The 10,921-nt window shown below is 42.0% G+C and overlaps 2 protein-coding genes across 3 annotated transcripts; one reads left to right on the forward strand and one right to left on the reverse strand.

The window, feature by feature from the left end:
- Positions 1–7,031: 7,031 nt before the first annotated feature.
- Positions 7,032–7,806, forward strand: LOC108095377. Of its 2 annotated transcripts, none has more exons than XM_017196457.2 (3): positions 7,032–7,324; positions 7,377–7,512; positions 7,613–7,657. In XM_017196457.2, exons 1-3 carry the CDS (start codon positions 7,106–7,108, stop codon positions 7,621–7,623), a joined length of 366 nt encoding a protein of 121 aa, XP_017051946.1. In that variant the 5' UTR covers positions 7,032–7,105; the 3' UTR covers positions 7,624–7,657. The 2 variants fall into 2 exon arrangements, with proteins under 2 accessions (XP_017051946.1, XP_017051945.1); XM_017196456.2 differs by having other exon boundaries at positions 7,033–7,324; positions 7,566–7,806.
- On the reverse strand, positions 7,786–8,233 carry LOC108095379 (proline, histidine and glycine-rich protein 1). Its single transcript, XM_017196459.2, has 2 exons — positions 8,139–8,233; positions 7,786–8,073 (listed from the first exon to the last, which is right to left on the reverse strand). The coding sequence occupies exons 1-2, from the start codon at positions 8,199–8,201 to the stop codon at positions 7,939–7,941; spliced, it is 198 nt and encodes a 65-aa protein (XP_017051948.1). The 5' UTR covers positions 8,202–8,233; the 3' UTR covers positions 7,786–7,938.
- Positions 8,234–10,921: the final 2,688 nt, after the last annotated feature.

Here is a 10,921-nt window from a genome sequence, read left to right on the forward strand (position 1 = left end):
GAAAGTGGCGAGCGAACCAGATGATGACTCTATATAGTAGGACGAGAATCCTGCAAAACGGGAAGAAAGCAAGTGTGCAATATGTAGACGGAGGAGCGACTGATGAGTTGCAATGAATAGAAATTGCCAAAGCAAATGGTCCACAACAATGCAATGGCAGTGAAAAACAAGGAGAAACGCTAACTCTACCTACGATTTTTTGGGGAATCACCAAATACGATTGTTCAACGGAAGCTATCGTGTTTTATAAACCAGGAAATTACTATAATTCCTCAGAAGTAAATAATACCGAAAAACAAAGAAAGGAAACCTCTCTGAAAATCGAAATAATACATTATTCAGTGTCCATTCGCAATTACAATCGCTTAATAGGTTCTCAACGACTCTTCATCGAGGACTTGGAGTTTCGAGAGCGTGAAATAATCGGGGGATCGGAATTAGACCCATAGAACACAACAGTTCTCGAGTTCTCGGTGGGGACTCAAGTGAAGTGAGCCAGAGTTTCGTTTGGCGGGCTTATTTTCCTGGCTGGATGCTTGGTTGCCTAGAGACAAAGCCGCCGAGATGCAAATGCAAATGACGAGGACGCGGTGTGCGAATTGATTAAAATTCGATTGTTTCTTTTATTTCGAGGGTTGGTGGCAACGGCGGTCACGGGAAAAGGGTTGCTATATATATAAATATATCCAGTTCCGCATCCTGTCTTTCTGTTCCATTCCTTTCCTTTCCTTTCCTTTCTTGTTGCTATTTATTGGCTGTGCCTGCCTTGGCATTTATTACACGGCGCTGCGAGTTTTAATTATGCTTTCTCCCCAACCCCCTCGATTTTTACCCCGGAGCGCTGCCTAATCAGCGGCGGTATATCAGGGAAAGCCACCCAACCACCCAACCACCCAACCACCTAGTCGCACAGCCACCCGCCCACCAACCACCACCACCACCCCCTTGGCCTAATCACATTTCACCCCTTTCGGTTCACTTCGCTTTTTTTTCCACCTTTTGTTGTCGTCTCGTTGTCGTCGTTGCCTTTCGATTTTTAATTTTTTAATTCGTTATCCTTGCGCCTCTGCCCTGTGTGTTGGTTCCTTGCCTTTCCTCTCCTCTGCTTTTTTTCAACTTTTTCCGAAGCGTGTGTCGGCAAAGGGTTAAGCATTAAACGCTAAATCAGATAATGTTAGACAATTGAGCAGCGACGTCGCTGACATTAAAACAAAAGTCGCTGGTGGGTGGGAAAGCGGTGGTTTTCGGGGTCGTCTGTGCCGCGACATGCAAATCGAGAAAAGGGTTAACTTTTCATAAAATACTGCATATATTGACTCAAGTCATGTACACCAAAGTAAACTTAGTAGAAAACGAGCAAGCTAAGTAGCTGAATTAAGGCGATGTTTGAATACCCTTCTGGAAAAACTGATAGAGAAAACGAATAATAGAGACTAAATGAACCTTCAAATAGATTAGATAAATGTTCGTGAATATTGATATTAAAAGAAACCCACTCCTTTACAAACTTAACCCAAAAATGTGAATACCTTTTCAAAGAGCATACAAATATAAGAAAAGTCCGGGAAAGAAAAGGGGCTAGCTCAACTACAAGGTCCCGACAAACTTCGATTACAAAAATTCGCATTATCCGATTAAGCGGCGGGACAGCGACAGAAAAGAAAATTTTAATTTTAAATTATTACCATTCGGTCTGCTTTTTTGGGGACCCTCCAGCTAACCGCACCGGAAAGTATGCAACATAAAAATAGCTGGGCAAAAAAAAAAGGATTGAAAACCTCAAGCCACCTGACCAAAATAATGAGAAAAACGCGCCAAGTAAATAAAAACGCGTGAGACAAAACGGAAGCGACCGGCGACCCTTTTTTTTTGTGTTGTATTTTCCACGCTTTTCCCCAGCCGCCTTTGTCTATTTTCTTGTTGTTTGCCAGTGCTTTATGCCGTGGAAATTAACGCAAGTAACTGCGTGGAAAATATGCCGTGTCCTTTTCCGTGTTTGCGCTCGCTTCCGTTTTGTTGGCCCACCTCGATTGTTTTTTGGGCCAACTCGACGGAAAGTCGTCGATGCCCGCCTTCGATTAGATTAGCCGGAATAAAGAGGTGGAAGAATTGTGGAAAATTTCAAAGGGATACCACATTTTTAATGCAGAAGGAGGGGAAACTCATCTTGGAAAATTTTTTAATTGGCTTGGAAAATGTTCCTAGAAAATGTTTCTAGATGTTTGCTATAATATAATTTTCTTGGGACATCGATTAAAGATGATACCAATACAATCTTTAAAAATATGAATTGGATTTGCATTTAAAGTTTTCGGAGTGCTTTCTAGAATCCTTCGAACTTTACCAGCTAAGCCAACAAATGAGTTTACTTTGAACGCTCCGCCAATCCAGTTGACTGCTTTCAATTTCCCTTTCCCCAAACCTCTTCGACCATTTTTACTTTGCTTTGGCCAAACATCTTGGTTCTCCTTTTTTGAAGGGCAGTGTTCACTTTTGTTTTTGTGCATTTTTAATTATTGGCTTTTTTCTTAGACGCTTTAATTGTATTTGCTTAGCATTTTGGCCAAAGCGAACACACACACAGCACACACATACAGCCAAGGAATAAGGGGGGCGAAAGCCACGCCCCTGCCATTCTGCATTTAAATTGCATGGAATTTGCAAACTGAAATTAAAATAGTTAATGATTTTTTGGTCAGGCGACTTAAGTGGCGACTCAATTGGCTGAAGGGGGCGGGTTTTCCAGGGAGGCCAGACCTGAGTAATTGAAAAAGCATCGTCTGTGAAAAAGTGGGCGGAAAATTGCTGGGAAAATGTAGAATGTCGAATGGTGGTAGTGCTACAAACTGTAGGCAAAAGACAAATAGAGAGAGCGCAACTGTAGTGCAAACTTTTGCGGCGACAACTCTGGCACATAGGGCAACCCTGCCGCCCCCCTTAAATTTCGCCTTGCATGTAAATGTTGTAAAAGTTTTTACGATTTGCCAAACTATAAAAGAGGAAAGGACCCTTCGAGCGGGGAGGGGTAGCGAAAAAAGGGGGGCTCACAGTGGCGTAGTTGGCTGGTAGGTCCACTTGGATACTTGCAATATAATAAACTAAGTAATTACATATGTGTGTGCGTGTGGGCGTGGTCCAAAGAACTATTTGAATTCGCCCATAAAACGAGGCGAGTGCAAAAAGTGCGCCCAAATTACCTTGACATGTGAAAACCACCCAAAGAACCCCCGAAACCTCTCGTTGCCCCGCCCCCCGCTCAAGTTCCCCAGTCGCCTTTCACTTTTTATGACAATTTCACTTTCACCCGAGCGGCGAAAGCAAAACGAGCGGAAGGGGAAGGTCCTTGCGTGTGTGACCATTCCATATAGGCATTTGTCATTAGGACTGCTCCACCCACCATTTTTATACGGGCTTTACAGCCCAGCGCTGAATGACACTAAAACGTCGAAGGAGCCACAGCCACAAACCTCCATAATCGTAAATATAGATTTGTGTAGGCACGTAGCTTAAGCCCGATGTCACGCCCACTATTCAAACTATAATACAAACCTAACCAGAAATTACTAAACTAAATAAATTTACTTATATAGTAAAATACCTTTTGTAAACTTTTGTGCGAAGCATCCACTGTTTTTAACAACCTTCTTTGTAATGCCATAGCGTCCTATATTCCCAACTAATCAAATGAAAACAATTCAGATTGAAGAGGGCCAGCGATAAATATGCGTATATCTGGGCACACAATTCCCATTTTCCAGGGAGATGAAAATTAAAGATGGGGCCACATCGCGGGCATATTTCGCTCTAATGACACTTTGAACAGCTGTTAGATTTCCCTTGCTCTTTGGCCCCGTGATAAAAAGAGACGCAGCGACTGCTCGCACATATTTGAAGACATAAATAAATGTCAAAAAATGCAGATTACTTATTAACCCCTGTGGCGTGCCACAAAAAACCAAAAAAAAAAAAAAACAACGAGGAAACGAAGAACGCGTTTCGCCTTCGCCTTAGCCGCGATATTATTCATTAATACAAAACCCGGGGTAAGGAAAAACACACCCAGTCCACCCAGAGACCCAACCACCCAATGGTGGCCCCCACGCGGCGCTTTTGCCACCTTTTCCAGAACAGATGGATGGAGAAAATTATTAGCTCTTTGGTAATATTTTCTTGCATAAATTTTTGAATAATTTTTTCCACTCCTGCTCCTCCATCGCGTTTCCTTCGGTATCTCTGTGTCTTCTTTCTCTTTGGCTAACGCTTTATTTTCAATTTAACCCTCATTGTTCTCTCGCAGGTTTTTCCTTTTCACCTTCTCGCGTGTGGCATAAAAATTGAATCCTAATCCATGAATATAGATGATTATTATATGCCCCACACCCCCCCAAACTGAATGAAAGGCGAAAGCCAGCGGGATGGCAGCCATTAGAATACGCTGCTGCTCCTTCTTCTTCTTCTTCTCGCTCGTCTGGTGTCTCGGTAATTTTCCCTTTGTTTTGCATTTTGCATCAGTCCATCCATCCGAATCCCGAACCTTGTACGAGTATCTCCAAAGAACCCAGCTCCGGCTCCATCTCCATTCCGAAATCCACCTCCCATTTTTCGGCGGACCAACAGCGAAATGAATACGCCGCCAAAGTTGTCGTAAAATTTTGTTATGACTTTTTTCTTATTGCCATTCGAAATGTTGCTCTAGGGGAGCTGATCCTGAATTCCTAAGTTACTTCCTGCTGGTATTTAAAGTTGTAAAAATTGATGGCTCTCGCTGTCCGGGATTTTTGCCTAGGATATTTTTTCCTTCTCCCCAGTTCTCCTTTGTGCCTATATTTCTCTATGACCAAGTTATAAAACATAATCTATCTTTATTGAAATTAATACATAAAAAAGGTTTCATATATGAATCGTCCAACAGGTTTAAAATTCCCAAAAATCTCCTTTTATATTTCCTAGAAGATTAGAAGAGAGGTTTTAAAAATACACCACTGTGGTTTGTTTTCCTTGTTTATATTATCGGTTATTTTGAACTCGGGAAAACTCTTCCAATTTGCTCAAAATGCATTCCACCGCGAAATACAAATAAATGCATAAATAAATTATCAGAAAATTAACTATTTTTGCAATTAAAACTACAAAACTAAATTACAAATGCATTGCATTTGAACAAAGAGGGAGTTGCAGAGGTGCGCTTAACGAGCAAATAATAATGGCCGCGGCATTTGTAATAACAATAATGAAAAGCCATTTGGCCATTTGGTCATTTGGCCATTTTGGCCTGGTCCAAAGCTGTGAACTCTCGCCCTGGCCAACCGAACAATAACAACACATGGCCATAACAATTAATTAACAAATAAAATGTCAATTAATTTTACAAACATTGCAGCGATGCAGCGAAAATACAGGAGAAGAAAAAAAACAACACACACACACAGGCACACATACATATGTGGGCATAAATATATACATATAACAATAAAATTTACAGCGAATGCGAATCGCACTTGCACACATTACGCATACGCGGCGAAAATAAACAAACCTTCCACAATTTTCACCCACTTTTCCTCCTGCGAAAAACGAACGTTTGCCAACCAGCGCAAATTTTCTCATTTATTTATGATTTCAATTTCAATATTAAAGGTGTGCGGTGTGTGTGGGAGCGGAAATTTAAATAAGTTGGATGGCGGTGAAAGCATTTTTTGGTATTTTAAATATTTAATTGAATGATAAATAAATTTAAGCCTTTTCCCATACGCGAAACCAACAATTGATGCACACAATCAGCGCGACTGGGGGATATAATATTGTAAATTACGAGAAATACAATCTGGAGGAAGAAATAAGGACCGACAAAAAATCTGAAAAAAAGTAAATGGACGAGTGTGCGTGTGTGTGAGTACATGAACCAATGATTGCGGCCAAGGCATATAAATATTTATACTGAGCACTACACAACAAAATTGAGGGTTTAATGACCAATGAAAATAAATATCTGAGTACATAAATATATGAAGAAGAAAATATTTTTATAAAAATAAGGATTGGATATCTTAACTATATATTTAACTATCCTTAAGTTTAGGTATTTACTTCCATGTTTATGTTGCAACATTATAAAAGCCTTGCAAAACTTGAATTTGAATTATTTTTATAAATATTTAGCAGGGTATAAAGCTAGTTGAAACCACTTTCCACACACTTACAACCGCACACACACTCACTTATTCGAACGTTGGCCGCCATTTTGTTTGGCCGCAGACGCAAAATGCAATTTAATTATTACATTTTGAGTTTTTGGCCCCCCGTCTCCCCCCTTTGGCGCCTTTCTGGTCCCGATTCCTGTTGCTGACTGTCCACATATTTATTTACTTATTTATTTAAACATTTATTTATCGTATTTACTTGCGTTTCATTTGCCATCCATTCCCCAGAGGAGATTGGTGGGTGGAGTGGGATTTTTGCGAGGGATCGGGGACCTTCCGCTTCCGTTTGCAATCATTGAAACGGAACTTTCCATTCGGACGAAATTTACATTTCAACTTCATCTGCATCTTCATTTGCCTGTGTGTTGTTGTCTATTTGTGTGTGCGTTGCATATTTTCTTTTATTACTTTTATTATATCTCGCCGCCCATTCTACGCCCATTTTCACCGCACAACTAATAAAACTTTATCTTTTTTAATATCGACTGGCGGATGCCTCGGTGCGGGGGGTGGTGTAATATTTTACAGTCTCGAAAGTCTGCGAAATTTTACTTTTACTCATTGTACAAGCAACTAGCAAAAGTTCGGAAAATATGCAAAACAGATGGGCAGGCGGGGTCGGAAAATGGGAGGATGGAAATTCCTCATCAGTCGGTTGCATATTGACTAGGGAATACCAAAGTTCCAGCGGGATAATTTCGACGCAGAGGAGAATAATTGATGCAGATGAAAAATTGGAACGAATTTCGTAGACGAAAATGTTCACTGCTAAAGTAGCAATTGCATTTTCAGTCACTGCAAATAAAATCGTTACATGTTCATGGAAATCTAAAATAGCATTATCAATCTGAGAATCTGTGATTCATTCGTCACAAATATCAAATCGACAAAGTTAACTTAAAATTATGAAATTCCGCCTGAAGAAGTTCTTGTTTTTTATTTCCCTAAGAGTGGGTTGCATGATCAGTGCTTTGGTTCTGTTCCTTTTCGAACTTCTCGCCGTTCCTTTGAGAGATGCACGTCCATGCTGTGATTCCTTTGAAGGTGTTTTAGCAGTTGTCTACAGGGTATTGGGAATAATTTACTTCATTGGCTGCCTGATGCTGTTCGTGGCCTCTTGTGTGGTACGTAAATCGCCTTAAAAACTCGATTGAATTCATCTGTTGACTCCCGCAGAGAATCTCCTTTCTCGTTATGATATTTCTTTCCACGAGCCTATTGCACACTATTTTGTTTCCTGGTTTTTTGGTGGCCGAAGTCATGATTTGGCATGCAAATATCATCGATCTTGGCTTGTCCATTGGCGGTCTTGGTAAGCCAAAGTCTATAATTATTAGATAATATATGTTATTCAATTGCCAATAGTTTTACGCATCTATTTTTGGGTTGTGGCCTACGCTTTTTATTACCAGTGCAAAGATGATGGTTTGAATGAGGTGAACCTAACTCAAAGCAAAAAACTGAGAGGATCAACGGTTTCGCTGAAGGGAAACAATTAAATGTTAAGCTATTTAAAATGGGGTCTATAGATTGAAGAATCTTCCACCAATCTCCAGATTAACAAACCGATAAAAACAATTAGAAATAAAGCAAGTATACACACATATATTTATACTGAATTGATTGTCATAAAAAAAAAAAAGAAAGGAGACTTAGCTAAAGGATTTTCCTATGTGACGTGTCGGGGAGCCTCAATGGGATTGGAGTCGGAATCCGGAAATCGGGAATCAGGACCGATTTAGCCAGTGGTCGCGGCTGTGGTCGAAGGCGGTGGTCCGCAGCGACCTCCAGGCGGAGGACCCGATGGCCGAGGTCCAGGAGGAGGCGTTCCACTGGGTGGCGGACCACATCCCGGACCCTGAGGATAGGCACTCTGCAAGGAAGCAATTATATTCAGTATAGCTTACCAATTTATCGCCAAGCTAAGCTCAAACTCACCGCAAAAACGCTGCAGAGCAGCACCAGCAAAAAGCCAATGAAGTATTTGAGGTTCAGATGCATCTTTCCGAATGTCCAGTTGCTGACTGTTGGCCAACGGCGATCCAGTGGGCTTTATAGCTCCCCGATTCGATCGGCCAAGCGTGTCAAATAGTCATCACGAAAGCCAGCGATCCACTCGCAATTAATGCGAATTGAGTTTTTAGCCGTGGTGTGAAATTGGGTAAATTGTTTTCGTGTCTGACGAACGGAAATTAGAGTTGGGCCAGACAAACATTCCAAACTATCTGTATTAAATCATTATAGATCAATTGCTGAATGGGCGCGAGATTGAGCTCTATTTATTAGTGAAGCCCTCATAACTCGCGTAACAGGGCTCTTCATTAAATAATTGTAATTACCCCACAGCTGTTGCTACGTGGCTTATGAGTTATGTTTACTTGGGGGGCCATTTGCTCTGCGTAGAAGACAACGCGGCGTATGCGTAATTTGCGCTCGGCTGGCTAAAAAGTTTTGTGCCGCGAGCGAAGAGTCGAAAGCCGGTCTGGAATTTCACACCTTATTGCCTCCGCATCTGGAGCGAAGGTCCTAAAACAATTAGCGATTGTTCACCTCCCGCGTCGAAAAATCGTGTTGCCAACTTGGCGATAAGACGGCCTTTATTTCTTGTTCAATTTGGAAAAACTCTTAGCAGAAGAACGTTGTACTTACGAAGGGATTAAATAAATACTCAATCCAGTTCAAATGGCATTTAATAACTGATCAAAACTTAAGTTGGGAATATCAATAACCCACTGATATTTTATTTGATATACTTATTAGCCATTTTTTAGTCGACTCTAATTCATCACCGCATAAACCCTAAACCACCGATCCTTACGTGTTCAATGGCTTAGCTAGCTGTATCTTGGCTGGATTTAGTTAGCCAAGAGGAGCTGGCGGCGGTTCAGGTATTAAGGGGCGGGGTCCACCTGAGCAAAGGCAAAAGGGTAGCGACTGCATTTTGGCTCGGATTGCATATTCATGTACGCCACTTTGGTGGCTGGCCTGCCATGTTCATGTTCCGTCTGAGGCTTAAGCTCAGTTAGCCTAGCCGGTTTTGCCTGTTGGCTTGTTGGCTTCTTGGTTGGCCGTAAAACTAAAATAATAGCCGCATAACATTTTATCTACCGCAGTAATAAATATTCAGTTAATTATAGTAACCAGCGAGGAGCGTGGAGAGCAGTCTTGTATGCAAATGTTTACAGTAATAAAACACCAAAAACTTGCCGGCTATCTAATACCGAAAAGGCTACCGAGGAGCCACCGAGAGTGAATTAGTGAGGCATGGGGATAAGTGGCAGCAACATTGTTTATTCCACTAGTCGAACTTGAACTCCATCTCTTCGATTTCGGCTCATCTGCGGGTTAAATTCAGCGCTGCGACCACAATCACGAGCAGGATAATCAGGCCGATTACTACGTAGAAGCAAATGCACATCGCTTCGATCCCCGAGGAGTGAGCATCAGATCGGAAAAGTCCTGAAAAGCGTGTGTAGTTTACGTTTGACAATTGCTGAAAAGGCCATTTCCAAAATCGAATTATTATTCTTCTAAAATGTCAACTTTATTCACTAGCTAGTTTTACATATCTTTGCCTGCATTTCCGCCACATTTAGGGAGTTCCGTTTTATCTTTAGTTTGAGGTTCGAGGTAAGATGTCTTTGGGGACGTCACCGCAAAATGGCCCCGCCCACTGAACGTTCGCCCCCAAATCAGCAGCAACAGCAACAACAAATACAAGAACCACAAGCAGTGGCCAAAGAAGCTCCGACCCTTTTTCGCCGTGGCATAACCGTTAAAATTTGTGTTTTTGCGGCACTTGCAGAAGAAAAGGGGCAACACCCAAGCCACCCAATCCGCCCACACAGCACCACAGCCCACTCACAATGGCATTGTTCCATTATTGTTGCTGCTCTGTACTTGGCGGTTATAATAATTAAAATGAGCAAAATAATTTCAGCTGAAAGCATCGATGAAAGGCTAAAATGCTCAATAAATGACTCGCCCCAACCACTTTCAACCACTCCACTTTCACAGTAACTCAGGGCTTGTTTTGGGCACCACCTACCATTCAATCCCCCTTTGGGGCCAATTAAAATACACAAAAAAGCGGGCCAAGAAAAAGTTGCCGAAAAGTTTTCCCATCGATGACTTGCTGGCAGGAAGACAAAGGGGTTTCTCGGCTACACTGCCATGTGATATCGATGGAGTGCGGGGGGAGTGGGGGGCAGGAGGAGGGGGAGGGGGGCGAGCTGCCACCACAGTTGGCAATGCGTAAAAGTGTTAACCAAAAGCAGTTAAAATTACAAAAGGCAGAGTGCCATGGCAATGGCAACGAGGACGTCGAAAAATAAATGGAAGGAGGCTGGATGGAGTTTGGAGGCTTCGTAGGCTGTGGAGGTTCAAAAACACCGAAGGGTGTGGAGCTCAGAGATGGCGTACAATGTCGTTGGCTCTTTGAAAAATTAACACCTAATATCCGCAAAATCGCATCAAAGTATTGTTCAAGTTGCCTTTGTTACGAAAACTTTGCAATTTCTTAAAAGTGTCGCTCAACCATATCACCCACCCACCCAATTTTTCGGGGGGGAGCCAACCAAACCTTCCTCCTTCTTGCTTTTGACCCCGCAGCTGTTTTTAGTTGTAGGCGTTATTAGCAACACTTAAGACGTCGCCAGCAATTGGGGATTGCTGGATTGGGGGGCTCTTTTTTCCATCGCTCCGAAATTCGAGACAAAGGA

Source organism: Drosophila ficusphila, unplaced genomic scaffold (assembly GCF_018152265.1).
Source record: "Drosophila ficusphila isolate 14025-0441.05 unplaced genomic scaffold, ASM1815226v1 contig_198, whole genome shotgun sequence".
NCBI classification, from domain to species: Eukaryota; Metazoa; Arthropoda; class Insecta; order Diptera; family Drosophilidae; genus Drosophila; species Drosophila ficusphila.

What these genes read in the sequence shown, in the direction of transcription:
- LOC108095379 (XM_017196459.2), bottom strand. Translation starts at nt 8,201, where the DNA reads ATGCATCTGAACCTCAAATACTTCATTGGCTTTTTGCTGGTGCTGCTC. An exon ending in TGCTCTGCAGCGTTTTTGCG is followed by an intron (nt 8,074 to 8,138) that starts GTGAGTTTGAGC and finishes GCTTCCTTGCAG; the next exon opens with AGTGCCTATCCTCAGGGTCC.
- LOC108095377 (XM_017196456.2), top strand. Translation starts at nt 7,106, where the DNA reads ATGAAATTCCGCCTGAAGAAGTTCTTGTTTTTTATTTCCCTAAGAGTG. An exon ending in TGTTCGTGGCCTCTTGTGTG is followed by an intron (nt 7,325 to 7,376) that starts GTACGTAAATCG and finishes TGACTCCCGCAG; the next exon opens with AGAATCTCCTTTCTCGTTAT. An exon ending in CTTGTCCATTGGCGGTCTTG is followed by an intron (nt 7,513 to 7,565) that starts GTAAGCCAAAGT and finishes AATTGCCAATAG; the next exon opens with TTTTACGCATCTATTTTTGG.